The sequence below is a fragment of the Eriocheir sinensis genome, chromosome 19 (genome assembly GCF_024679095.1).
Source record: "Eriocheir sinensis breed Jianghai 21 chromosome 19, ASM2467909v1, whole genome shotgun sequence".
In the NCBI taxonomy this organism is placed as follows: Eukaryota; Metazoa; Arthropoda; class Malacostraca; order Decapoda; family Varunidae; genus Eriocheir; species Eriocheir sinensis.
The window spans coordinates 8550267-8578059 of record NC_066527.1 but is presented as its reverse complement, the minus strand read 5'-3'; the positions used below and the strand labels follow the sequence as shown (position 1 = coordinate 8578059).

Sequence of the window (27793 nt, the reverse complement as noted above, 5' to 3'; positions counted from 1 at the left end):
TATTACAAGATAGTTGCTGTGTGTGTGAGGAGTGTTTACATCCCATAACTTCGACATAACGATGTTCGAGTGTAACAATGTTGGCTTAAGCGGCAGTTAAATTCCACCAAAACACACAACAACGTAGCCAATAATATTCACATTACATAAATTTAACTAGACAAAAATATTCAACTATATTCAAAATGGTGTAACTAGTGATTAAAACAGTAGTAACAAGGATAAATAAAGAATACGATAAGAGAATCGGACAGTGGCCTCGGCGAGCCTGCATCAAGTCGAGGGTCTGCGAGTCACTGTGGCCGGCCCGTGTGTGGAGTGACTTCGTCTTGCCTTCACAGAGACTCAGCAGCCCGCCGTGAGCCATGGCGCTGGAGATGGCAATGGAGCCCGACTACATGCGGGACCCGCGGAAGCACCACTTTAGCCCCTACATGGAGAACGGCGGGTGAGGCGCGCCCCTGCATTTCACTTTACCCCGGGGAAGGGGGGGGGGGGGATGCAGGGGTCGGGGTGCCCTGGGTTAGCCTTTAGCACGTCGGAGAAAATTGAAGTGCCTTAGGCCTAGAGTTAGACAAATAGGGAGGTGCTTTTTTTATATAATGCAGAATTACACCCAACCCACTCCTGTGGTTGACATTTCTGATGTAATGTTTTCAAATTGTTGGTTGTACAGATTAAAAAAAAAAAGAGTGACAGTAAAACCCTTTAATAAACAGAATTCTTCTTTGAAAAAGTTCATATTACGCAAGACTAATTTTACATGGCTTGTTCAGGAATGCATCTGTCATGTAAAATGGTTGACTTTTATTTGATAAGACTCCCCTGGTAGGACTGCCATGCCTAGTGGACTGCAAGCAGTCCAATACAAATAGCATTATGGCTAGAACCAGTGATTGACAATAAACATTTACACAATGAAGAGTAGAAGGCAACTTGTTGAGAAGTTGTGCCACACTTGCTCTAGTTTGTACAATATGATTGTTAACTTGGAAGAAAATTTTATCTATTATGGCACCTGTTGGAAAAGTAGTTGGTATATAATGACTGTCATCATCATCATCATCATCGTTTAACGTCCACTTATTCCCTATGGTGGGGTTGGACGTGATATGAGCCTCCTCTACTGTTGCCGGTGTGGCGGACTGAACGTTCCTCCCTGTTCCCCCCTCTACTGCGCATGTGCCGACCCGTGTTGGCCCGCCCCATTTAAAGGGGGGACCAGCTGGCCCGCATCTACTGCAGACTGATCGGTCCCCCGACGAGACATCGGTCCCCCCTCCTTATTCTGTCATTTGCATGCCTGTTATTTTCCACTGTGTATAACGATTTTTTTTTTACTCATATCTGAACACACTATCTGTAATATACAACAGGATATAACGGTATAGACTCAAAGAGCCCTGGAACCTGGAACTGGGTTTCCAGAGCATTTGAGAAGAGTGCCCCGCGGCTCTATATAATGAGTTATCCGGGGATGTTATGAACAGTGACAGTCTGGCAATCTTCAAGAAAGCGCTGAAGACTTACTTATTCACTAAGTCCTACGACTTAACAAATATGAGGATTGAAGACAACTTTAGGTGCTAATATTACTGTTATAATGTTAGCGGCCCTGTGGAGCGCTGCTGCGGCGGCGGACCGGGGCCTGAATCCTCATCAACGGTATCAAAACGTACAACTAAAAGCCTTCAGTAAATTGGTTTCCCTTCTTTCTGTATCACTTGTTGGGGTTATTTCCTAGGCGAGACTGCTGCCACATTAATAATTATGGTCACCAATCCTTTACAAAATACCTTTATATGCTCTAGATTAATATTATGAAGACTGTAACAATTCCCTTAGGTTAGTATGTTTTGGGAGGCGCCCACCAGGTTACGTTAGGATAGGCTTCCCGACCCCAAAATCCACATGATGAGGCGGGGGCTCTAGGAAGCCAGCACTCTGCAGATGCGCAATCAACGTAATAAAATTCATAATATTAAAGATGAAGAGCTATAGTCCATGTAGTGATATTCTAAAAGCTTTACCCCTATATGATGAGCTAGTGCTGATTTAAATAGATAGAGACTGAAGGATGACCAGGGATTCTGAGAGGCTATTTTGTACTGGTGGACTCTAGTGGGTAGATCAGGAGTTAGAACAAATAGGTCTGAAGAAGCGATTGCAGATTTATTACGAAAGATCTGCCAGTACTTGATTATGTTCATTATTGTGTGTGGGGGATTTAGCTTATAGTTTATTTTGGGGGTCTGGGGGGTTACACATTACACAACTTATGCTTCCATTCACTTAAATTTAAGCACATATAGATAAATTTTATTATCAGGGATACATACAACAAGTATATTTTTCCAAATATAATATAGATACAAGGATATAGCGTTTTTTAGACCTTTACTCACTATGCTTCCATTCACTTTACTCTCTTATGCTTCCATTCACTTAAATTTAAGCACATATAGATAAATTTTATTATCAGGGATACATACATTTTTCCAAATATAATATCGATACATGCAAGGATATAATGTTTTTTTTTTTATTCCTGGTGCTACTTATCCTGTATCCTTAGTTGTATAATCACACTCTGTACTGTCTGGGGGTTGGGACGGCATGCTCTTCCCTTTCATGGCATGGCTCACACCGTTTCTGATCTTGTAGCAAGACAAAACACACACACTCAGGAGGGCTGGCAGGACTGTCGGCCTTTCACTGCCGCAGGATCACATACACATATAGGAGGGCAGGATTGCTAGCCTTCTGCTCCTGCTGGGAAGATGAGTTCACAACTTCATGGCTTACATCCTGTACCTATTGTATATAGGTAAGATACCATACTAAAAAAAGGGTGTGGCTGCTGAGGTGAGGCAGGCGAGCTCGGGGCTCGAGGGTACCGTTGCCAGATTATCGTACTCCAGAGCCGCGTAATTACCGGTTTCTGGCTATAACTGTTGCCAACAAGCACCAATAATTAACCATTTAAACGATATCCATATATGAAGGCAGTTATTTGGGTGATGAAAGCAGTTTATTGGGTCGGAAATCGGCAAACATAAAAGGCTGAGTACGACAATCTGGCAACGTTGCTCGGGGGGACCGATTTTTCCAGTGTTTTGGAGTGGGCCGAGTAGCGCATATAAACACAGGTCGACGCATGCGCAGTAGAGGGGGGAACAGGGGGGAACGTTCAGTCCGCCACACCGGTCCATAGCCAATGACTACATAGGATAAAGGAGTATTATAGGAAGGACCTTCACCTCTCATTCCCCCTCCCCCACCCCCCACAGCACATCCATCGCCATTGCCGGGGATGACTTTGTGATGATCGCCAGTGATACTCGGCTGACGCGCGGCTTCAACATCTTGTCCCGGGACCAGGGCAAGGTGCTCCCCCTCACCGCTAACACCATGATGGCCTCCTCGGGCTGCTGGGCAGATGTGCTCACCCTCTCCAAGGTGCTGCAGGATCGCATCACTGTGAGTACCCAGCACGAGTATATGATTTTGTTTCTTATGGGTTGACTTCATTCTAAATTACTGCAGTTTAAGAAAGGACAACATTTTGTATATATTTATTTATTTACTGATCGACTGATTTTTTTTTCTTATATATTTTCCTATATTTTCTGGTTTGTGGCCTGAGCTTTCAAAAGGTGTGGTTGTTTGTCTGCTTTTGTTTGGTGGCCAGATTTGATGTTTTCTCACCTTTGATTTCCTACAGCTTGAGGAAGTGACAAAAAACTCACACCACTCATACCCCCTCCTCCTCCTCCTCCTCAGTACTTCTTAGCTTTTAAGGTCCTATCTTATCTTGGTACTGTCACTTTTCTTTTGATGCAGCTATTTATTTTAGCTTTATAAGCTTCTTAATTACAACAGCAATTACTCCTATGGAGTATGCATCTTATGTGTGGGGGGCCTCCACTCACACTGCCTTTTTTTTTTTGGACAGGTTAGAGTCAAAGGCTCTTCATCTTATCGTTTCCTCTTACTGATAGTCTTTTACCTCTTAGGGCCGCTTTCACAGTCACTTTTGTTTGTTTTGATTGTTACTAATGGTGGCTATCACCGCTATAGTATTTCCATGTGAAACTAGCCAGTGGGGTAGCAGTGGCTGCAGAGGAAGCGAGAAGTGTTGAAAGTGTGTGGTAAGATGCGGGCCTAGGCTAACCCCGCAGCCGCCACTACCCCATCGGCCAGTTTCACGTGGAAATACTATAGCGGTGATCGCCGCTCATTGGTAAGGATCAAAACAAACAAAAGTGACTGTGGAACTTAAACTCCACTGCCTTGTTGCCCCTCCATCTTCTGATATTTTCATGCTGACTGCTCTTCTGAACTTGCTAACTGCATGTCTCCACCTCTCCCACAGCCCCGCTGCACTTGACTTCTTACAGTCATCCCTCAAATAGTACGGTTTCAATTTGATACAGATTTTCATAGATTTTTTTAGGATTTTTAAATTTCCCGCACGTCACACCAAGTAGCCATGACGTGAGTGACAACACTGTTCTACCAGACTGCCACCGATGCGCATCTCCTCAGTCCATGTGTGTGCACAACATCAGGAACACTGTTCGGCCAGATAGAAACCTATGCGCTTTCCCTAAGTCCGTGTGTGTGTGCACAACCTTAGCTACATTTCTCCATTACCATATAACATGAACATGGGACCCAAGAGACAAGCCAAAACATCTGCTGAAAGCACCCCAAAGCGTTTGAGAAAGGTTTTCACCTTGCAGAAGAATTCAGATTTAGTAGAAGTTATGTTTTGGTATAAGTTAAGTTGCGATAGGGAGAGCATACCATGTGAATGAGAGCAGTGTTCGATGTATCTATCATAGTGTAAAAGAAATTCTTGCCGCAGTAACTGCCAATACTCCAAGAGTGCTGCAAGAGTGGAGATAAAGGCCGTCCTTTTCTGTTTGTTCATAAATTAACCTATTATAAATACATAAATAGGCATTTTCCTACCTTAAACAAGAAATTGGTGGGCAGGAGTGGGCAGCCCTATGGAATCCGTGTCCCGCCTGGCTCAGCTTCTACTCGCTGGCCAAAGTTGCCAGTTATGCATTTTCTGCTGTAGTGTTACCACGCTGGGCAAATGAGCCATTCTGGCAGCACTCCCTTCCACTTGTCAGCAAATGAGCCATGTCATACACTTATACTCTCTCTTACTCTCTACCACAGTTTCTATTGCTTTCTAAATCATACTTGAAATAAGATACGAAACGGTAATTATGGAGATTGACTTCACGCCTCCAAAATGCGACATTACGCCTCCATATTATATAGTTAAGGGACTCATATTTAAACTACTCCAACCGAACTTTGAATAACCTGACCTCTAACGGGGGGCTTCGACCCCCTTGGACCCCCCCAGCGTGGTAACACTGCACTGTGACTACAACAGAAAATGCATAACTGGCAACTTGGGCCCATGGGTAACAGTTGAGCCAGGCGGGACCCAGATTCTGTAAGCGAGCCCAGGAGTGCTTCTAGGGGGGCACAAATTTTATATGGATTTTTGAATAGTATGGGGGTCCTGGGTCCCTAACCCCTGTACTATTTGAGGGACGACTGTACCATGAAATTTTGAAACAGCCTCCTTCCATCTGTATTTCCTCCTGCCTACGACTTGAATTCTTTCAAAAGGGAAGTATCAAGACACCTTTCCAACTGAAATTGATCTCTCTTCTGGCCTCTCATTCTTTATTCCATTATTGGAGCAGCTTTGGTAGGCTTTTGTTTATTGTTTGTTATGCCTTTTAGCTCTTTTCATTGATGTAAAAAAATCTTCTCGGTTAGATATTTTTCATCTCCTTTAAATATTATGCCTTTCTTCCTTCTTCCAATCCATCACCCCATCTTACGTTTTTCCTCATTCTACACCACTCCATCCTTCCATTTCCTCCTCTGTGCCCTGCCAAGCCATCAACATTACCTACTCACATCGCTCCTTACCCCTCACCACTTGTACTCCCTCCTCCTCTTACTCCTGCTCCTCTTATCTCCCTAATTCACTCTTCCATTCCATCTCTAATCCACAACATTCATTTTCCCTTCTTCCTTCCCAGTTTGATCCACTTTCATGATTGCCAAGGTTGTGCTTTTCCCTCATGTTGGGGTATTTCTCTTAACCCGGTAGCAGGAAGGGCCAAATTTGTGACTTTACCGTGTAGCAGGAATGGGCCAAATTTGTGCCATGATATAAACCCCCCAAAATAGCTGATACATAAACTGATCACAAATGCTTTGATATATATTATGAAATGGTTTGTGTGAGTGATGATTTTTTTTTCTCATTTTTCTCGCTTAGAGGGACCATTAACTCCCTTGGTGCCACGCATTTTTTGCAAAAACCTTCCCCTGGTGCCAAGCAAATTTGGATTTTTTTTTTTGCGGAAAAGTGTTCAGAATGATTAAACAACATACTTGATACATTCGACTACTCACTTCTTAAAATTTCCATGATTTCTAGGCGACGGAATTTTCCGATATTTGGAGTGTTATATCCCGTAGACTTTCTCGCCCCAAGGAGCTCGTCTATCAAACTTCGGCCTTTTGGCCTGAGAGGCAGCAGACGGTTTGAAAACCCTCCTTGCTTGGGCATAATGCGAGTGGCGAGGCGTTGGCACCTCACTTTCTTCACCACTTGAGCTACCACTATCACTATATATATAATCTTTATCAAGGTCACTATCAGACTCAAAGTCACTCAAATCACTATCCGTGAAGTCACTAGGGGCTTCATCAAGGGCACGAGCAAAGTTCGCAAAATATGCTTTGCGAGGCGAGACATCCTCCCTGCACTGCGGTCAGGTCAGGAAAGGGACCCCTACCCTCGGGATCCCTAGAGGCTTGGTGGGGTTGGGGGTGAAGATCAGTGACTAGGAGGGGTAAAGGTATGAATAGTGTCCTGACAAAGTATGAAAAGCTTCTCAGTCCAAATAAGGCCATGGCGATTTTTCTAAATTGCCGCCGTACATAAACGGCACTGGCATACAGCGTGCTCCTACCCGCCGCCATAGATACATGGTGCTGGCACCCTGGGGTTAAGAAACATAATCTCTGCTGCTAACGGGTTAAAATTATGCAGAAAACTTTTACACTTTCGTGCACACCCTCCCATCTGATTTTCTCGTCCAAAATGCACACCTAACCGCCTATTGGGAGGCACGGTAAAAATTTTTTCAAAACTCATTTATCGAATCTTTTTGCTCGATTCACTTTTATGAAACTACATACATTCCACTGTAACTTGTAAGCTCTTTCATATGGAAAGAAAAAAAATAGTTTGTTTTATATTTTGCTGAGATATTGTGAGTTGAAGTGATGCAAACCGATTCCTGAAATAAAAAACTCACATTTTCACATAGGAGTAAAGATATAACAAATTGTGTTCTGTAACAAAAGAAGCGGACATTTATGAGCTCATTAGTGCAAGAAACGGAATTTTGATACACCAATTATAACGGTCATAAATTTGAAAAAAATGAAAGAACTAGATTTTTTCAAAAATGTTCACTTTTTTCCACTTGTCTCCATAACTGTCATAGCTTTTTTATGGTTTCATCTTAAAGAACAGATCATTACCTATACAAGGGTAGTTTCAAATTTCTTATGTGACGTATAGTTGATGAGTTAGGCTCCAAAGAAAAAAAATCTTTGGTAACCCTGCCCCCCGCCACACACTAACCCATCTGCAACCGCTAGAGAGAGTCAACTGAAGAGATTTTTACCAGTCACACAGGAAAATTTCCCGGCAAGAAGGGTCTTATCAGAGCGGCTAATCACACTGACGTGATTTCTTGATGTATAAATAAAACCCACACTGGGAGACGATAGAGTTATATTTTTAACCAAACAGTTTCGGTGGACACTGCCACCATCTTCAGTGTATATAAGGAGAATTGTAAAGTAGTTACAAAGTTTTACAATTCTCCTTATATACACAATGGAGCAGTAGCCTACCAAGTATGGGAGGCAAGGAAATATAATGCGTCTATCAGGTCCCAGTGTGGGTTTTATTTATAGGGTTTTATCAGCTTATCTTGAGCCGACATGCGCTAGCCTGTCTACAGACCAAGTATCACGCGCTAATGAGAATTACAGAATTTTTGGTGATTTTTTGTATCATTGACGCGATAGTTGTGTCAGTCATAAGCTGTGCTCTTTGACCAGACAATTATACTGACGTGTATGTCACATCTACGTGCGCGAAAGTGTTAAGTCCATCAATGTAACTTCTGCCCTCCCACCCCCACAGATGTACTCCCATGAACACAATGAGACCATGCCCACCACCGCTGTCGCCCAGATGCTGTCCACGATGCTCTACTGGCGGAGGTTCTTCCCCTACTACGTGTCCAACATACTGGCAGGGGTGGACGAGCAGGGTGAGAGAGAGAGAGAGAGAGAGAGAGAGAGAGAGAGAGAGAGAGAGAGAGACAGACAGACAGACAGACAGACAGACAGACAGACAGACAGACAGACAGACAGACAGACAGAGAGAGAGAGAGAGAGAGAGAGATTCATTTATGCTTTGAGTTAGTATTTTGGATTTGATTGAGTTTTATTTGTGTGTGTGTGTGTGTGTTGCCACCTACCTAACTACTTTTTTTTTTACATTCCCACAATCGAAGCAGCATTTCTTGTTTATTCATCCATCTATTTATTATTATTTTTGCTTAGCCCTTGAGCTTTCTCCTTTACAGTTAAATGAGGAAGGGAAGATAGTGAATGTGTTGGTAGTTTAGTAACAATGCATAAAGTGCTTCCCTTGTTATCTTCTACAGGTAACTCTCGATTTATGCGTTTGGTTTACGCGTTTTTGAAATAACGTGGGGTCCAAAATCCATATAAATCCATATAAATGTTTAATTTACATGTTTTTTTCACTTAAACGCGATATTTTATGGAGTGGCCACCGGATGTCTCATGCAACTGGACTCACACGGCGCGGTGGCCACACAGCTGAGGTCAATTCTTCCCATGCGCCACTTGAACAACCCATGCTGCCACGCTACTCAACAATAGGGGTGGGCAGGTACCAGTACCGGTACTAACAGTACCTGTGATGATATAGAAACACTTGGATGCGGCTACCCAAGCTTTACTTAGCTTAAAACCTTGATACAGTCTGGAAACAGAACATAACTTCTCAGTACCAACATAACTCTCCCCATGAACACTCCAGTAAACAAATGACACTTGTCAGTTATAGAACACACGGCCTACAAGAGCACACAATCAATTCCTAATAAATAATACCCTAAACAACAAGAAACTTAATAATAATTACCAGCAAGATCCATGCGTGTGTACGTGGAGCCGTCGCTTGCTCTAGACTGAAGGTCCCGTATGTAAACAATGTATGAGAAGGGCTCGCATCAAGTATGAAAAGCCGCAGTAGCAAAATACATATTTCTAATATCACAGTACCAGCTATAGAGGTTTTGCAGTGATGTCACGAAATAGCGTCGTCTGCACCTTGTGCGTCGTATGCAAACCCATTGGTGATCACCTCCCCAGCAGAGTGAGCAGACGGACCACGTGTGCCCCATCCCCAAGTCACTACCCGCGGGCAAATGGCAGGACCTTCAGCATCATTTTTGTTAAGTGATTGCGCGAGATCGCTTGAGAATGCTGCAAAGCTAAGATACATCGAAAAAATCAGTGCTTTTGGAGGAGGAGACTGGTAGACTGGCTGTCTGGTTGACTGGTGGGTTGACTGGTTGCCTGGTGGGTTGATTGGCTGGCTGACTGGTAAACTGACTGTCTGTCTAACTGACCGACTGGATGGCTGACTGGTTGAGTGGATGACTGACTGGCTGATTGGTTGGCTGGCTGGCTGGTTGACTGGCTGATTGGTTGGTTGGATGACTGTCTGGCTGGTCGGTTGACTGGCTGTCCCTCTGCCTGGCCGATCTCCTGTTGCTGACCAGTGATGCCCAGGTAGGCAGCACAGGCAGGCAAACAGGTGAGGGCAGGTGACAGCAAGTCACCTTACACTACGCACTCTTTGAGGGTCACTTCCCTGTGTACACTTATATACTCCACTGAATTTCCTTTCCTATTTTCTTCCCCTGCTTGAACGCTGCCATGCGTGTTTACCTCCGCCAGCTCATGTAAATCCCGTTCCATAGTAATCCCCTGCCACACAATAAGCTAGGGGACCCGGGGCAATACCTAAATGAGTGTTACCTCATGTAATAGTCTAATCAGTCTTGCCTGTAATATTTACCTCTGACAAAATGAGCACTGTAGAGTCGAGATGAAGCAGACAGCCGACAGTTTTCCCTCCTCACAGCTGCTGTCCACTTCCCCCGTCCTTCTGGATTCGCTGGAAATCTATAAAATGACACAGCATCTCTCCCGTGTCAGTTAGAACATCCAACCACACAGCATACGTATCCCATGACGAACACACAGAGCATTTGTGCAGCCGCCACGAAGGTTTGCTTTGATAAGTGACCACCGCCACTGACCACCAAGATGGCTGTGCAGGCCTGTGCTACCCCCATACCCCTAATAATGACGTCGGCTGCAAAACCTCTTTACGGTACAGTACCGGTACCAGACTGCTCAGTACCGGTACCAGACTCCTCGGTACCGGTACCATACTAGCCAGTCGCTCATGGTGTCCCTCATTTCTTTCTCACACGAGTGAGGCTGAGACTGAGTGCCTGAGTGGATATCTCAGTGATATGGATGTTCTCTCTCTCTCTCTCTCCACTGAATAAAGTGAATATTTATTTTTCGACAGAAACCTACCTCTTGTTTGATTTATATTGTTTTTGATTTACGTGAACTCTTCAAGGACACAATACTTGCGTAAATTGAGAGTTACCTGTATCACTTTTTATGGTAGCCGCTCCTCTGAACTTGCCAACATAATGCCTCCACCCCTCCTTTAAGGTGTAAGAGGTAGCCAGTATCTTCACTCATCCCTTTTGATTGATAACCTTTATCACTAGTTTCCTTTTCCTAGCACATAGATAAAGATAGGTGGATAGATATATTTATTGACCCCAAAAAACACACAGGCAAGGGTGTTGTGTACCACTATGACCCTGTGGGCCACATGGAGCAGCTGACCTTCAGTGCCACCGGTGCCTCCGTGGCCCAGATACAGCCGCTGCTCGACAACCAGGTGGCGGCACTCAACATGCAGGGTGTCGACCCTCCCAAGATGACCAAGGTGAGCAGTGTTTTCAAGGCATTTTCATTGTAGACTAGATATATTTGCCAGTTTGTTTGCACCATTTCAGGCGCGTGACACTTTATGAAACTCAAATTCTCAGTTTTCTTGTAATAAACAACACAGCAACAAAACACTGCTAGTTTCAGATGCAGCTTCTCCCTGCCATGTCTGCTACACATACCTGACTTAAAAATCAGAATTTCAGGAAATCTGGACTAAAATGTGAAGTTGTCTTGGGAAATACATACATTAGATGATTTCATGACAAATTTTAATGTTTACTGTGTTTTAAATAGTTTCTGTGCATTTACAGTAAATATTTGTGTATCTTTTAATTATTGCATCTCCTTTAATGTAATTTACTGCACAGTGCACTTTGTCCTGATTCAGATTCCTGCAAATTATAGGCAAGTTTATTCCCATTTGTTAGAAAAGTTGAGGTAGAACTTTCATTTTTTTTTTTTTTTTTCTCAACACCTGTAGGAGTTGGCACGTCAGCTGATCCACGATGCCTTCATCTCTGCTGCCGAGCGTGACATCAACACTGGCGACGGCATCATCATCCACACCATCACCAAGGAGGGCAAGACCGAGGAGATGGTGAAGCTCAGACGTGATTAACACAACCTCATCACCCTGTTCTCTTTCTTTCTCCCTCTCTTTCTCTGCCTTCACTCTTCAGCCAGTGTCAGGGTTAGGTTTTTGTTGTCCTCCCTCTCAGAGAAAGAGGGTTTGGTGTTAAGTATTAAGTGCAGCCACATTTACCAGGAGATACAAGTTGCTTAGGGAAGACTTGCGAGTTTTCTCTCCCAATTGTGACTTTATTTCTATTTTGTTTTAAGAAGTGAAGAGGACATGCTTTCAGAAATGAATGAATTTTTTTGAATAAATGAAAATAAAGAATTATAAGTTTGTTTAATTATTTACTATATACATAAAAATAATTCAATGTTGTAGACATCATACATATTCATGAAAAAGTAAAATATTTACATGATTTTTTTGGGAGGGGAGGGGGGCAAGTTTGGGGTGTCAACTTTTACATTACAAGGATACTACAGTATGTTTACAGGGGGGGGGGGGGGCTGTGGGGGGTGTGCTACTGTTGCTACTCTTCCAGAACAAATATATTTCTAAGTCATGGATATCAGCCTTGGAAGGGGAGTTTGCACCAACCCTTTCACTCTTCAATCAATACAAATCCCTGCATAATCAAATGAGGAAAAAAAAAAAAAAAAAAAAGTCAGTATGATGACACACAATCACATGAAAAGAAAATCTCAAAATGTGTACCAGCCCTGACTTTTTTTTTTTTTTTTACTCTACTATATAAAACAACTGGAAGAGAACATCCACAAAGTAACAAATGTGTGCCAAACTTATTCACAAAACAAACCACACCAGCTGATCATGACTCCAGTAAGACTTCTACAACAACAGACCTTCTTTACAACACAAAATGACCTTTGCAATGGACTTCAGATGGCCTGAGATGACTTTTACAGAAAACTTCAACAGACCTTCATTACAGCCTAAAATGACCTCTGCAAATCACTTCTAATGACCTGAGATGACCCATTCAGAAAACCTGAATAGATCTTAACATGACCTCTTTAATAACCTTTACAACAGATCCTAACCTGACCTCTGCAACAAACTGTTCCTTGTGACTATACTACCAGCAAAAGGTGACCTCAACAAAACTTTTAAGGACCTTACAACAGATCCTAACCTGACCTCTGCAACATACTGCTCCTTGTGACTATACTACCAGCAAAAGGTGACCTCAACAAAACTTCTAAGGACCTTACAATAGAGACTAACCTGACCTCTGCAATAAACTACTCAAACTGACTTCCATCAACCTAAAGGGGCTATTACACTGGGCAAATTTTCCGTGGATCTTCAGTCAAACCACGATTTCCGCTGGCGTGGTTCTCACATTTCCGTGGTTTTCTGACGTGTCCACGATCTTCCAAAGCTACGGTAGATTTCACCGAAGGACGATGGTATTACTCACCATCATCATCATCAGCAATAACAAGAAACAAATGAGAACCATGCTAGCGGAAATCGTTGTTTGACTGAAGATTCACGGAAAATTTGCCCAGTGTAATAGCCCCTTAAGGTGATCTGTACAACAATTTCTAAAGATCTTTTTACAATAGCCTGACATGGAGAGGAGGAGCTGGACAAGAACAGAGTAACATAATGATCAGTGGATGAATGGAACAAACTAAGAAGCAGAGAAGTTAATCCAAATATTAGATAGAATGTTAGAAGACATCAGAACTCAAAGCAATGGATACTATACAGATTTATACAGGTTTAAGGAGATAAGCAGGAACTGGTTCACAAAGTAGGTAGTGGATAAATGGAACAATTTCAAAAGGTAGTTAATAAAAATACTACAGATAGAACATTTATGCAGAATAGACATTAGCACCCAAAACAATAGATACTCTTTAGACTATTCACTTTTAAGGAGACGGACAAGACCGGGTTTGCAAATGGGATAGTGGAAGAATGGAACAAATAGCAGTAATAGGTCCTAGTTTGATTATTTCAGCTTCAAGAGAATAGGCAGAAACTGGTCCACAAATAATGTACGGAGTGAGAGAAGGGAAAGATTATGAATGGGGGGAAGGGGAGGTAATATATATATATATATATATATATATATATATATATATATATATATATATATATATATATATATATATATATATAGAGATAAATATATATCTATATATATATATATATATATATATCTAGATATATATATATATATATTTTGAAGTGTGGAGATGTAGTTGTTATATGGAGGGTCAAGATATGTGAAGTAGCAGGGGGGGGGCAGCAGACTGGACGAAAGCCATCATTGTCCCAGTTTACAAGGGGAAGGGCAGGAGAGGGGAATGTGGGAGCTATAGAGTATACCCGGAAAGGTATATGGAAAAGTTATAATAGAGAGGGTGCAAAGACTTACAGAAGAGAAAATCAGTGAAGAACAAGGAGGCTTCAGGAAGGGAAGGGGATGTGTGGATCAGATATTTGCCTTCAGGATGGTCGTAGAAAAAATAATAGCAAAAGGAAAGAAACTAAACGCTGCCTTCATGGATTTGGAAAAAGCTTATGACAGAGTCGATTGGATTGCATTGTGGGATGTTTTAAAGATTTATGGTGTGGGAGGAAAATTGCAATAAAGTCCTTCTATGAGGATGCATCTGCATATGTCAAAATTACTGGAGAAACAAGTGAACATTTTGAGATAAAAGTGGGCTTAAGACAAGGGTGTGTCATGTCACCATGGTTATTCAATATTTATATGGATGGTGTTATTAGAGAAATTAAGGGCAAAGTTGGAGAAGTTGGAGTAAGACTGTTCGATGAGGGAAGGAAGTGGGTACTGAATTCGATACTGTTTGCTGATGACACGGTGCTCATTGCAGAAAATGAAAGTGACCTACAAAATTTGGTCAGTGTTTTTGATAGTGTCTGTAATAGGAGAAAGCTGAAAGTAAATGTCAACAAAAGTAAAGTGATGGTTTGTGAGCGAAGTAGAAGGGAGGTTGTAGATTTTGTATGCCCATATAGAGTGGGAATTGAATGTGAAAAAGAATGCAAAATAATTTTGAATGGTGAAGAAATGGAGGAGGTCAATGAGTTTAAGTACCTTGGATCAGTTATGTGTAAGCATGGTGGTATGGAGGGAGAGATAAGAGAAAGGGCACTGCAAGGAAGAAGGGTGGCAGGGTCTTTGGGACGAATCATGAATGGCAGAAGTGTGATCATGGAGGTAAAGAGGGATTTGAGAAATACAATAATAGTACCAACCCTCATATATGCAAGTGAAACGTGGGCCTGGAATGATAGTCAGAGGTCTAGAGTGCAGGCAGTGGAAATGAGTTATTTGAGGAGTGCTTGTGGTGTGAGTAGAATGGATGGAATGAGTAATGAAAGTGTGTACAAGCATTTTGCAATGTGTCACAGGGGTGAAGGGAAGAAGTGAGGAGTGGTGGAAGAAGTGAAGCGACAGTGTAATGTGTATATTATAATGTACATGTGTATGTATGACTGTACGTGTGGCGACACCCGGTCGGTGTCGCACAACATTATATTATAATGGCCACATGGAGCGAATGGAGGAGAGTAAGATGACCAGAAGGGTGTATGTGAGTGAGATAGAGGGAGGGAATGCTAGAGGACGACTTCCAGTGAAATGGAGGGATAGGGTGCAAGAGTATGTTAGGGAGAGGGGGGAAAGATCTTTGAGAGACTTTGAGCAGGCAAGGAGGGAGTGTCTGGATAGAGAAAGTTGGAAGCTCTTCTGCCGTGGCCATCCCTTGGTGGGAGCTCCTAGGAGCAGGCGTCCATGAAATGATGATGATGATGTATATATATATATATATATATATATATATATATATATATATATATATATATATATATATATATATATATATATATATATATATATATATATATATATATATATATATATAGTGGTACCTTGTGATTCAAAATTAATTGGTTCATTTGGGCTGTTCAAATTGAGAATGTTCGAATTAGGAAGCAATTTATCCCATTGAAATTAATGTAGAAAAAAATAATCCATTCCAGGCCCCAAAATCCTCATTTTTTTAAACATTTTTATGGGTTTAAGTTGTGCCCTGTGGCCAGATCACTCAAATATTGTCAACCAGATATATATTGTCAACTAAATATTGCCAACACATGTAAATGCATTTTGTGGGGCACAGTGGAGAAAGGACGTATGGTTGGCGAGCTCCACACTGATCAGCGCTGTTTCCAACGGGGCCTAGAGTAGTGGTTACAAAGGGCCTGGGTGATGTTCACTGTGGTTCTCGTCTTCTATTATTGACCTGGTTGTAAGATGAGTGGGAGGGAAGATGATTTGGGGTGGAATACACCGAAGAGAAAAGGAATTGGATCACGAAGGAAGGAAAAACAGACGGATATGGAGAGTGCTGATGATGACAGTGATGATGAAAGGTATGCTGGTAGTTTCTCTGGTTTTGTATTATTTCCTTCTTCATTTCCAAACTACAACTCTTAAGCTTCCTACCACCACTTGCACTGTCACTTTTCACCTTCTTGGGAGCCATAATGAGAGTTAATTTCAAGAAAGTATGCAAAAAATATCAAGAACAACAATGAGTGGCGTTCAAAGCAAGCGTGACTGACAAGAGTGGTTTCCAGCGTTGCCAGGTGCACGTTTTTCCTGCGCAATTGGGCTATTTTTCAAGGGAGTGTGCGGGAAAAAATGGCAGTCGCAGGTTGGCGTTTTTTGAGGCTGGAGTCTGCGGTATTACATTCACTGACCTGGCTACACTGGTGGCTTTGTCTGCAGCCGCTTGTTTGTGTTCGAATTGCGACGCACATTTGAATTGGAAGATTAAATTTGTTTGAGAAATGTGTTCGAATTGGGTATTGTTCGAATTGAAAGGCGTTCGAATCACGAGGTACCACTGTATATATATTACTTGCTCGTACAATGGAAAAATGAGGTAGATGTGTAGTTAATGCATATACAAGTCCCGAATGGGGGTTAAGATAGATTCATGGACGGGGAAAAGAGCTGGTAAATTTCTGTTTCTCCTGAGCTGCCACATATGGACCGAATGACTGACTGACCTCTTGTGGTGCCCTCACATTCAAATTTCAATTCCCGACTCCAACTCCAGAAAATTTTAAGGTTGTGGCTCTGACTCCGACTCCAATCCCCTCCCCTTTCCCCTCATCTGCAGTACAGTGGTAGGCAAATCAAACCCCGCCACACCACACACCACACCACACCCAGCCGCACCACATCACATATTGAAAAGGAGTCAGACAGACATTTTTACTGACTGACACTGCCCAAAAATAGGGGACTCCAGTGCCTCCAACTCCACACCCTTGCTTACATCCTCATGCGTCTTGACTAGATTTTCTGTCTTCTTTTGTATCTTTAATCCTCTTTCCAGGAGCAGCACTTGTACAGCATTCCTATTTTTTTGTTGACTTGTATACATGAATGACCTCTACCAAAACCTCTTTATGATGCCCCTTAGTTGGGACAGCCTGAGATGACTTCTGAAAAAAAAAAAGGGGCTTTGTAACGTCCACACTAGGCTCAGATGACCTTCTAATGACCTACACTACCCTACAATGACCTCAATTGCATCCTAAAATGACCTAACAATCTCTACAACAACCTAAAATGACCTAATGACTTTTACAGTAGCGTATGATGACCTACCAATGACCTCATATGTATTCTGAGATGACCTAACAACCTCTGCAGTAACCTAAGATGACCGAATGACCTCTACAATATCCTAAGATGACCTAATGACCTCAAACGTATCTCAACATATGACCTAACAACTCCTAAAATAGGCGGAAAAGACCTACCAACCACCACAGTAGTTTGAGATGACCTGCTAACGACCTCTACAGCAACTTGAGATGACCCGTGATCTTGTCCACATCGGGTGACCTCCCCGGGCCAATCGCAACCACTGTCAGAGAGCCACTGGGCACCTGCGTACGTCCGGCGTCCCTGATTGACACTACCAGCACACCTTGACTCTCTGCCTCCTGAGTGTGAGGGAGATGGAAGGGCTGATGAGTTGGGGGTGAAAGAGAGAGAGAGAGGGGAAGGGGGGATGGTTAATGATGAAAGTAAGAGAAAGATTATGAATGGCTGGAGAGAGAGAGAGAGAGAGAGAAAATAAAATGAGGAATAATGCAAATAATATCAATAAAAATAAAAGGAGAGAGAGAGAGAGAGAGAAAAGAAGAATAATGCAAATAATATCAATAAAAACAAGAGAAGGAAGGAAAGAGAGAGAGAAATAAAACGAGGTATAATGCAAATAATATCGATAAAAACAAGAGAGAGAGAGAGAGAGAGAGAGAGAGAGAGAGATATTACATGCTTGTACAATGAACAGTTCTTTTACAACTTTTTCTTATAAGGATAATAATTTAAGAGACTGAAGTTAAGAATCAAAACAAGAAGTGGAAAAACAAGATGAGGAAGAACAAGAAGAAAATAGTACTAACAACACTAATAAAAAATGGGACACAAAAAAATTGATAAAAGAAAAACTGTAAAAAAAAGATGAAAAAATAACAACACAAGCAAAGGGAATAAGAATATATAAAAAAAGAAAACACAGAGAATATAAACATAAATGAAAACAATAACTACAATAATAATAATAACAATAATCAATGATGAGCAAAAAAAGCTAAAAATAGACCAAGAAAAACAACACCAGCAGCAGGATAAATAAGAGATCAATAAAAACATGAAAAACAAAAGCAAAATAAGATAAAAACATGAGTAAAAAACAAAAAACAAACAGTAACAATAACAATACTACTGCTAACAAGAATGATAAAGCAAGTCAAAATCAGATAAATACAAAAATAAAAACAATAATAATAGTAACAATAACACTACCACTACCCTTTTTTTCTTTTTACAGCAAAGGAGACGGCTCAAGGGCAACAAAAAGAGCATAGTAAAAAAAGAAGAGCCCGCTACTCACCGCTCCCACAACAGACAAAAGTAAAGAGCGGCCACAATACTACTACTACTACTACTACTAATGATAATAATAATAATGATAATGAACTCAAACAATAATAATGATCGCTATCCTCACCGTGGCCAAGCGCTGCATCTCCTCGGCATCACTGGCCTTCAGCACCACCTTGGGCTGGCCGCTGTCCTCCCATGCCTGCAGGAGCTGTGGGCTGCGTCGCTGGGCCTGCCGGTAAGCTGCCAGCGCCCCATGACAGCACTGGGCTGCCACCTTGCCTGGGAGGGGGAGAAAAGGGGGAGGAAGAGTAAATAGAAGTCAAGTTTGTAATGTTTTGTATTTTATTGTATGGTGTCTTGAACTTATCCAAATTTTTAGTATTGTGTGAAGAGGTCAGTAGTGTGTGTGCATGTGTGAGAACATTGTCTCTCAGCAAATTAGATTATTAAGTGATATGCAGAGAGAGAGAGAGAGAGAGAGAGAGAGAGAGAGAGAGAGAGAGAGAGAGAGAGAGAGAGAGAGAACACATTTAGAGGAAAACAAACAAACATATGCAGAGAGAGAGAGAGAGAGAGAGAGGGAGAGAGAGAGAGAGATTGATAAAGTGAGAGAAATACCCAAAGAAATTATAATAAATGAATAAATAAAAAAACAATCACATTCCAGCACAAAACAAACAAACCAAAAAAAAGAACTAAATGTTGAGAGTAAGACAAAGAAACATAAAATAAATGAATAAAAAAGCATAACACATACAAAAGTAAAAAGAAAAAAAAATGGTAGTATTGGAAAATAATAATATGCAATAACAAACCAAGCCAAACACCCACTCACCTCGGCCCATCTTTAGATCCGCCTGCACCACAATGGCCATCTTGGTGGGGCCCAGCGTGGCCAGTGTCGCCAGTCTCCTCACTGGCCCCACTAGCCTCTGGCCCAGCAGTAGACCGGCCACCACTGAGGAGCCAGCTAGGGCCACAGTGCCTGCTGCCGGCCACCATAACGGGGCAGAGTCTTGGGGTGTGGCCATTTAGGAGCAGTGGGGAGGGGGAAGAGGGGAAGGGGGTGTTTGGTGAGTGACTGTGGAGGAATAGGTAAAGAGGAGGAGGTAAAATGGAAGGGGGTGGAGGAGGAGGTAAAGTGGAGAGGGAGCTTATGTGTCTGTGAAGGGAGAAGAAAAGAAGAAAGAAGCAAGGTGTGTGTGTGTGGGGGGAGGAGGAGAAGGGGGGAGGGGGAAAAGGAGAATATGTGTGTTTGTGTGGTTCTGTTGATCCGTTTCTATTTTAGTGCATCATTCCATCCTCGTAATACAACTTTCTATGTTCTGAAGTCTTAACTAATAACAAAAACAAGAAATACAAGAGTCATCCAGCTTAAATGCAATGTTTCCAATGCTATGAACCTTTCAAGCTATTAATATCTGGTAACACAACTAATTTTCCTCCCTAAAACAAGATCTGAAAGTCACACAGCTCAAACAAAACACTTCCAATACTACAGATAATTCCGTCTATTAACTTATTCAACAGGAAATTAAACAGCACGTGAATCATGCTCCCTCGGGTATCAAGTTGTCATAAGATACACAAAGACGCAATGCCAGTTTCCACACAGTTGCCACTTTAGTCTTCAAGAAGTTCAAGAGTCATGTGGATTTTTTAACAGTTATCACTCAGTTTGCATCAGACAGACAAGCGTTTCTGACAGTTGTTCATCAATGTAAAGAATGGTCTCTGAGTGTTATGTTTCAATTTTTTTGGTATTTCTCTTTTTGGAAATCATTACACACTCAACAGTCAGTGAAGTTAGACAAATAAATATTCAGCCATTCTTCTTCAACAAGTGGAATGAACATCTGTGAGTGTATATTTGATTTGGTTTCTTAATTGTATTTCTTCATGTGGAACTTACTACACACTCAACAGTCAGTGGAGTTAGACAGCAGAGGAAAGTTTTTAAATAATAATTCTTCTTCACAGAATGGAATAAATTTGTTTCGGTTCCTTATTTACATTTTCTTTCATTGAACTTTTCACACACTTGACAGCAAAAACAGCAGAAGGGAGAATGGTATGAATGCTTGCCCTTCCCCCTGTGCGTGTAGTCTGATGTAATGGACTGAGTCACTGAGCCGCACAGTCTTATTTTGCCTCTTTATTGGTATTTCTTCTTGTTGAACTCTGTGATGCACTGTTGGAAGTCCTTCACTTGCTCCTGACACTTGCGCCAGTCCTTGTTGTCAGCCATGCAGAACTGGAAGGGGCAGGTGCATCAGACAATCTCTTGTGTTACTGGTACTATATATAGGATTAATAATTCTTGAAACTGGAATACACAACCACTCCCACAGTCCAACACAGTGGGGTCATAAGCTCCCAAACCAAATATGAAAGAGTGAAAATTTGTTGTATAGTGTCTGGTGTTCATATTGACACTAAGAAATATGAGAAGACATACAGGAAATTTCCTTAGTATCTGATGCCTAGTAGAAAACCTGAGCTTTAAGTAGCGTACAGTTTGGGTAGGGTGCTTATAATGACACTGTGATGGACTATGGAGTTTCTGGAGCTGGCCCAGTCCACAAACCATCAATGCTGGCTTGTTCACTCCCACACCTTACATCACACCATATTCCTGACCCCTTCATTGGCATCCCTCTTTCATCTCTCATCTCCCCCCAATGGACATATTTCCGGTTCTGGGAAGAGCCTAGAAATGCATTGTGCCATGTACCAATGATAACGTAGTGCACATATTACGTCCTATAAATCACTAGTTGACTGGATATTGGAGAGATATCTCAAATTCTCCTCATCTCACGGGGAGAAGCCACCATTAGCTCATGACATCATCAGGCTGAAGCGGAGTACAGCAGACGACAGTACCAGTGTTGTGTCCATTGTTTTTTTATTAGCTATGGCCACTCCAGCTCCAAACTGCACCCAACAGGTATGTTATAGGTGCTTACTGAACACCTTAAGAGTGTTGAAAATGTGTTATATTATTAAAATGGGAGTGAAATCAAACCGATTCGCCTCTGCTCTGCAGAAAATAGTTGAGTTCACGATTAAAAGTTGGTCTGAGGGGGAACTAAAGAGGATAATCAAGGTTGAATTTATATTAGTATTATGGAAACTTACCTAGCCTAACCTAGAGAAAACAATGGCTCTGGAACGTCAGTGAGAGAGAATCAATGCCTGAAGATGAATAAGAAGAAAACGAATACAGACCAATATTTTATGATCAGAGGACATGACAGTAGAGAGAATAGCTGAGTTCATGATGAAAAGTTAGTCCAAGGGGAAACTAAAGAAAATTACTGCAGCACATACAGAAATATCTTACGTGGAGTACTTTTGTCCATATATATATATATATATATATATATATATATATATATATATATATATATATATATATATATATATATATATATATATATATACACACACTCTTGCACATTGGCACGAATCACCAACGACTGCGGATTATATCTCCAGGCAATGCTAGCCACTAGAAACATACACCACAACATGAAATCTCGGAGTAACACAAGGTTGGCGGTCTGCCGACTGCATTGTGACGTCACGATCAATCAGCACCCGTTTCCAGGTCACATGATTTTTCCTCAACTTTAATCCATATTTTGTACCACATTTACTATTTTACATGAAGAAAAAATAGTACCATAGCTGAATTTGGGGCCTAATTTATCCATACAGACAGAATTTGAAATAAAGATGTTGACTGATAACATGTCCATTGTCTCAACAAAATACCATCTCTTCAACTCTGTGTGTATGGAGAAAATTTCTTATACAACTCTCCGAGTTATTAAACAGTAACCTAATGCCATAAGATCAAGACAAGACAGTGGCGGAACCTGTACAGGTGCCCTGCGCATTAAGATCCAGTCCAGATTACTGCGGGTCCACTACATGAGCTTTCTTGAAACAACTTAGAATAGACAAGATAAGGTGTTCTGTAATTCCCGCCGGAGTGCTGGGCCTCGTCAGCCTCGCCGCCCCTGCAGCAGCCCGCCACGCACTCACCTGGACGGCGTAGTGCTTCTCGAGGCAGCCCGTCTTGGATATCATGGCCTCCACGGGGTCCTCCTCGTCCTCGTCCTCGGCAGGGGCCGCACGCTGCCGCCGGTGCGGGTCGCTGCTCATGTTTGTTTACCTGTGACGCAATAAGCAGCGACCGCGGGGATATGATATTATTTAGTCGTCAAAGACGTATTGAATTTACCGTACACCAGTAGACAATATATAATGGGATTCGCAAATGTTATGAAAAACGTGTATATACCTACTGCAAATTACATTATGTATTGTATGGTGGTCGGTATGGCATAATGCTCCCTTCTCCTATGTTGGATACTTTTGCAACAATAAACCATCGATAAACCAATCAATCAAACAAGCCAGGATCCGAGGGAATAAACTTATATGCAACCCCCTTGAATAAGAAGTACATTCTTTAACACCGAAAGGGACGGAATGGGTGAATTAAGGCAAGGGTATAAATACAATACAGAAATGAATCAACATTTCTAAGGAGAGAAATAAGAGAAAGAAAAAGAAAATAGGGGGTGAAAGGAATGGAAATTATTTATACCCGCGCTACTTCGATCAGTGGCGCGCGGCGTGGTGTGTTATTTTGTTTGTGTTGCCTTCCCTCCTCTACGAACACAGTGTTGCTGGGCGACACGCATGCAACGCTCGGAGGGTTACGTAGCTGCGCACTGAGGCCCAGAGTGTCAGGACGCCCTACTGACAGGTAAGCTATCCCAAAATTCACTGATCTCTCTAATAAATCTGGATCTTCTTTTGACCTGTGACGCTTTGTATCGCTTCTTATTGTAAAGCCCCGTTCACACTGTGCCGACTCTGGGCCACGACAACCCACGACTCTTGCGTACGTGAGGTCTTGGGTGTTGATGTGAAAGCCTGAAAGGGTCGGGCATGTCTTGAAAGAGGTCCTGAGACTTTTGCCGAATGCTGCGCCGACGTCGTGACGGGAGTCTGGAGTCGTGAGGGTTAGCACGACATGCTGGCAACGGTTTATGGTCTTAATGCCCCACTGCCCGAATGCACCACTGCCTAAATGCACCAACCCTTGGCCTGAATGCACCACGTATAAGGTTCCAATGCACCACAGGCCTAGTCCTAATGCACCACTCCAAGCCTGAATGCACCGATCTAAGGCCAGTTAATATTTTACATTTTAGCTCCTATAACTACTTGTTTACCAATGGATTAGGAACTGTTTATAAACAGCTCGTTTCCACAATCTCAACTCACACAATAGGCCTAACTGCCTGTTTACTGGTAGTGTGTATACCAGTAGTTTAAGAGAACTTTCGACAGTATCAACACAATGCCTTCAGTCAGTTACAATTCTGGGAGTACAGAGAAGACATTTCCAAGCCTTCAAGCCATTTACAATGAATACCTTTCTATGTGTAGTGTGTGAAGGAGACGTAAGACCACGCCAGGAAGCCATGCAATGTGATAGCTGCAATGGTTGGCAGCACAGAACTTGCAACTCTGGTGTGTAAAATGGCATTTTTTAAAAATGGTATAGTTAAGAGGGGTAAAAAAAAGTGTTTTTTGATAAAGCTGCCCATATTTACTGCCAAAAACATGCTTTGAGAACTTCAAACTATGTGTTTGAAGAGTATGACTGTGTGTGTGGAGGGTACAAAGGGTCATGACAGGTGTGTGGAAGATAGTCATATAATAGGTGTGTGGAGGGCATAGAGGGTCATGACAGGTGTGTGGAGGGTATAGAGGGTCATGACAGGTGTGTGGAGGGTATAGAGGGTCATGACAGGTGTGTGGAGGGTATAGAGGGTCATGACAGGTGTGTGGAGGGTATAGAGGGTCATGACAGGTGTGTGGAGGGTATAGAGGGTCATGACAGGTGTGTGGAGGGTATAGAGGGTCATGACAGGTGTGTGGAGGGTATAGAGGGTCATGACAGGTGTGTGGAAGGTACAGAGGGTCATGACAGGTGTGTGGAGGGTATAGAGGGTCATGACAGGTGTGTGGAAGGTACAGAGGGTCATGACAGGTGTGTGGAGGGTATAGAGGGTCATGACAGGTGTGTGGAAGGTACAGAGGGTCATGACAGGTGTGTGGAGGGTACAGAGGGTCATGACAGGTGTGTGGAAGGTACAGAGGGTCATGACAGGTGTGTGGAGGGTACAGAGGGTCATGACAGGTGTGTGGAGGGTATAGAGGGTCATGACAGGTGTGTGGAAGGTACAGAGGGTCATGACAGGTGTGTGGAAGGTACAGAGGGTCATGACAGGTGTGTGGAGGGTACAGAGGGTCATGACAGGTGTGTGGAGGGTACAGAGGGTCATGACAGGTGTGTGGAGTGTACAGAGGGTCATGGCAGGAGTGTGTAAGGTACAGATGGTCATGACAGGTGTGTGGAAGGTACAGAGGGTCATGACAGGTGTGTGGAAGGTACAGAGGGTCATGACAGGTGTGTGGAAGGTACAGAGGGTCATGACAGGTGTGTGGAAGGTACAGATGGTCATGACAGGTGTGTGGAAGGTACAGAGGGTCATGACAGGTGTGTGAAAGGTACAGAGGGTCATGACAGGTGTGTGGAAGGTACAGATGGTCATGACAGGTGTGTGGAAGGTACAGAGGGTCATGACAGGTGTGTGGAAGGTACAGAGGGTCATGACAGGTGTGTGGAGGGTACATAGGGTCATGACAGGTGTGTGGAAGGTACAGAGGGTCATGACAGGTGTGTGGAAGTTACAGAGGGTCATGGCAGGTGTGTGGAAGGTACAGAGGCCGGGTCATGACAGGTTTGTGGAGGGTATAGAGGGTCATGACAGGTGTGTGGAAGGTACAGAGGGTCATGACAGGTGTGTGGAGGGTATAGAGGGTCATGACAGGTGTGTGAAGGGTACAGAGGGTCATGACAGGTGTGTGGAAGGTACAGAGGGTCATGACAGGTGTGTGGAGGGTACAGAGGGTCATGACAGGTGTGTGGAGGGTATAGAGGGTCATGACAGGTGTGTGGAGGGTACAGAGGGTCGTGACAGGTGTGTGGAAGGTACAGATCGAGGGTCATGCCAGGTGTGTGGAAGGTACAGAGGGTCATGACAGGTGTGTGGAAGGTACAGAGGGTCATGACAGGTGTGTGGAGGGTACAGCGGGTCATGACAGGTGTGTGGAAGGTACGTACAGAGGGTCATGACTGGTGTGTGGAAGGTACAGAGGGTCATGACAGGTGTGTGGAAGGTACAGAGGGTCATGACAGGTGTGTGGAAGGTACAGAGGGTCATGACAGGTGTGTGGAAGGTACAGAGGGTCATGACAGGTGTTTGGAAGGTACAGATGGTCATGACAGGTGTTTGGAAGGTACAGAGGGTCATGACAGGTGTGTGGAAGGTACAGAGGGTCATGACAGGTGTGTGTAAGGTACAGAGGGTCATGACAGGTGTGTGGAAGGTACAGAGGGTCATGACAGGTGTTTGGAAGGTACAGATGGTCATGACAGGTGTGTGTAAGGTACAGATGGTCATGACAGGTGTGTGGAAGGTACAGAGGGTCATGACAGGTGTTTGGAAGGTACAGATGGTCATGACAGGTGTGTGTAAGGTACAGATGGTCATGACAGGTGTGTGGAAGGTACAGATGGTCATGACAGGTGTGTGTAAGGTACAGAGGGTCATGACAGGTGTGTGTAAGGTACAGAGGGTCATGACAGGTGTGTGGAAGGTACAGATGGTCATGACAGGTGTGTGGAAGGTACAGAGGGTCATGACAAGTGTGTGGAAGGTACAGAGGGTCATGACAAGTGTGTGGAAGGTACAGAGGGTCATGACAGGTGTGTGGAGGGTGCAGAGGGTCATGACAGGTGTGTGGAGGGTGCAGAGGGTCATGACAGGTGTGTGGAAGGTGCAGAGGGTCATGACAGGTGTGTGGAAGGTACAGAGAGTCATGACAAGTGTGTGGAAGGTACAGATGGTCATGACAGTTGTGTGGAGGGTACAGATGATCATGACAGGTGTGTGGAAGGTACAGAGGGTCATGACAGGTGTGTGGAAGGTACAGAGGGTCATGACATGTGTGTGGAAGGTACAGAGGGTCATGACAGTTGTGTGGAGGGTACAGATGATCATGACAGGTGTGTGGAAGGTACAGAGGGTCATGACAGGTGTGTGAAAGGTACAGAGGGTCATGACAGGTGTGTGAAAGGTACAGAGGGTCATGACAGGTGTGTGGAAGGTACAGAGGGGACTCATGACAGGTGTGTGCAAGGTGTTTTACCCCTTTTGACTACCTACTAATAAATACACTTTATGACGAGACAAAGTTGCTTCCTCTTCAAGTAAGGCTGATCAAACAGAAAAAAATATGTAGGATCCAGAATAAGAAAACCAACTCTAAGCAGCAAAAGCTTCAGCAACTGTGGACAAATTATGAAAACCATGACATTATTACTTCCGAGTACCTGAGGAAATGCAGCAAATTAGCAGACCATGCAGAAGATTAAGTATCCTACTGTGCTCCAGATTTTTGTAATTATCATTGTTCCTTAAGAACCTCACTTGACTGACAGTATTCAAACTTGGATATGATGGTTGTACTTTTAAACTGTGAAACAGGGCAGTGCAATATTTTAAAATACAGGACCATAGTAATAAAGAATAATAATATAATAGACTTGCTGTGTGATGCTTCTATTTATTTATTGCTACTTTCTGGTAACTTACATTTTATTTGAACTTTTTATCAATGATCTTCCCGATACCATAACAGTTGGTGAACAATAACTGATAGTGTATGATGATCATACTTTTTAATTGTGTAACAGGGCAGTGCTGCATTTTAAAATTGTAATGAAGAATAATAAAGACTTGCTGTATGATGCTTGTATTAATTTACTAATACACTCTTGGTAACTAACACTGTGGTGAACGAGACTTCCATTTATTACTACATTCGGACTAGAAAGTTTGGTGCATTCAGACTAGGCAGGTGATGCATTC

General features: G+C 42.8%; 2 protein-coding genes and 1 long non-coding RNA gene across 3 annotated transcripts; 1 reads left to right on the top strand and 2 right to left on the bottom strand.

Moving 5' to 3' along the window:
- Nucleotides 1–264: 264 nt before the first annotated feature.
- On the top strand, nucleotides 265–12123 carry LOC127000652 (proteasome subunit beta type-1-like). The gene is made up of 5 exons (XM_050864614.1): nucleotides 265–448; nucleotides 3291–3480; nucleotides 8273–8402; nucleotides 11052–11206; nucleotides 11693–12123. The coding sequence occupies exons 1-5, from the start codon at nucleotides 366–368 to the stop codon at nucleotides 11828–11830; spliced, it is 696 nt and encodes a 231-aa protein (XP_050720571.1). The 5' UTR covers nucleotides 265–365; the 3' UTR covers nucleotides 11831–12123.
- A 308-nt stretch (nucleotides 12124–12431) lies between these two features.
- LOC127000653 (uncharacterized) lies at nucleotides 12432–13878 on the bottom strand. The gene is made up of 2 exons (XR_007754366.1): nucleotides 12995–13878; nucleotides 12432–12902 (listed from the first exon to the last, which is right to left on the bottom strand). It is a non-coding gene; the product is annotated as an uncharacterized LOC127000653 (long non-coding RNA).
- Nucleotides 13879–15664: 1786 nt separating this feature from the next.
- LOC127000650 (peptidyl-tRNA hydrolase 2, mitochondrial-like) lies at nucleotides 15665–20916 on the bottom strand. Its single transcript, XM_050864613.1, has 4 exons — nucleotides 19603–20916; nucleotides 18892–19046; nucleotides 17630–17815; nucleotides 15665–17308 (listed from the first exon to the last, which is right to left on the bottom strand). Exons 1-3 carry the CDS (start codon nucleotides 19796–19798, stop codon nucleotides 17669–17671), a joined length of 498 nt encoding a protein of 165 aa, XP_050720570.1. The 5' UTR covers nucleotides 19799–20916; the 3' UTR covers nucleotides 15665–17308; nucleotides 17630–17668.
- Between the last annotated feature and the right edge of the window lie 6877 nt (nucleotides 20917–27793).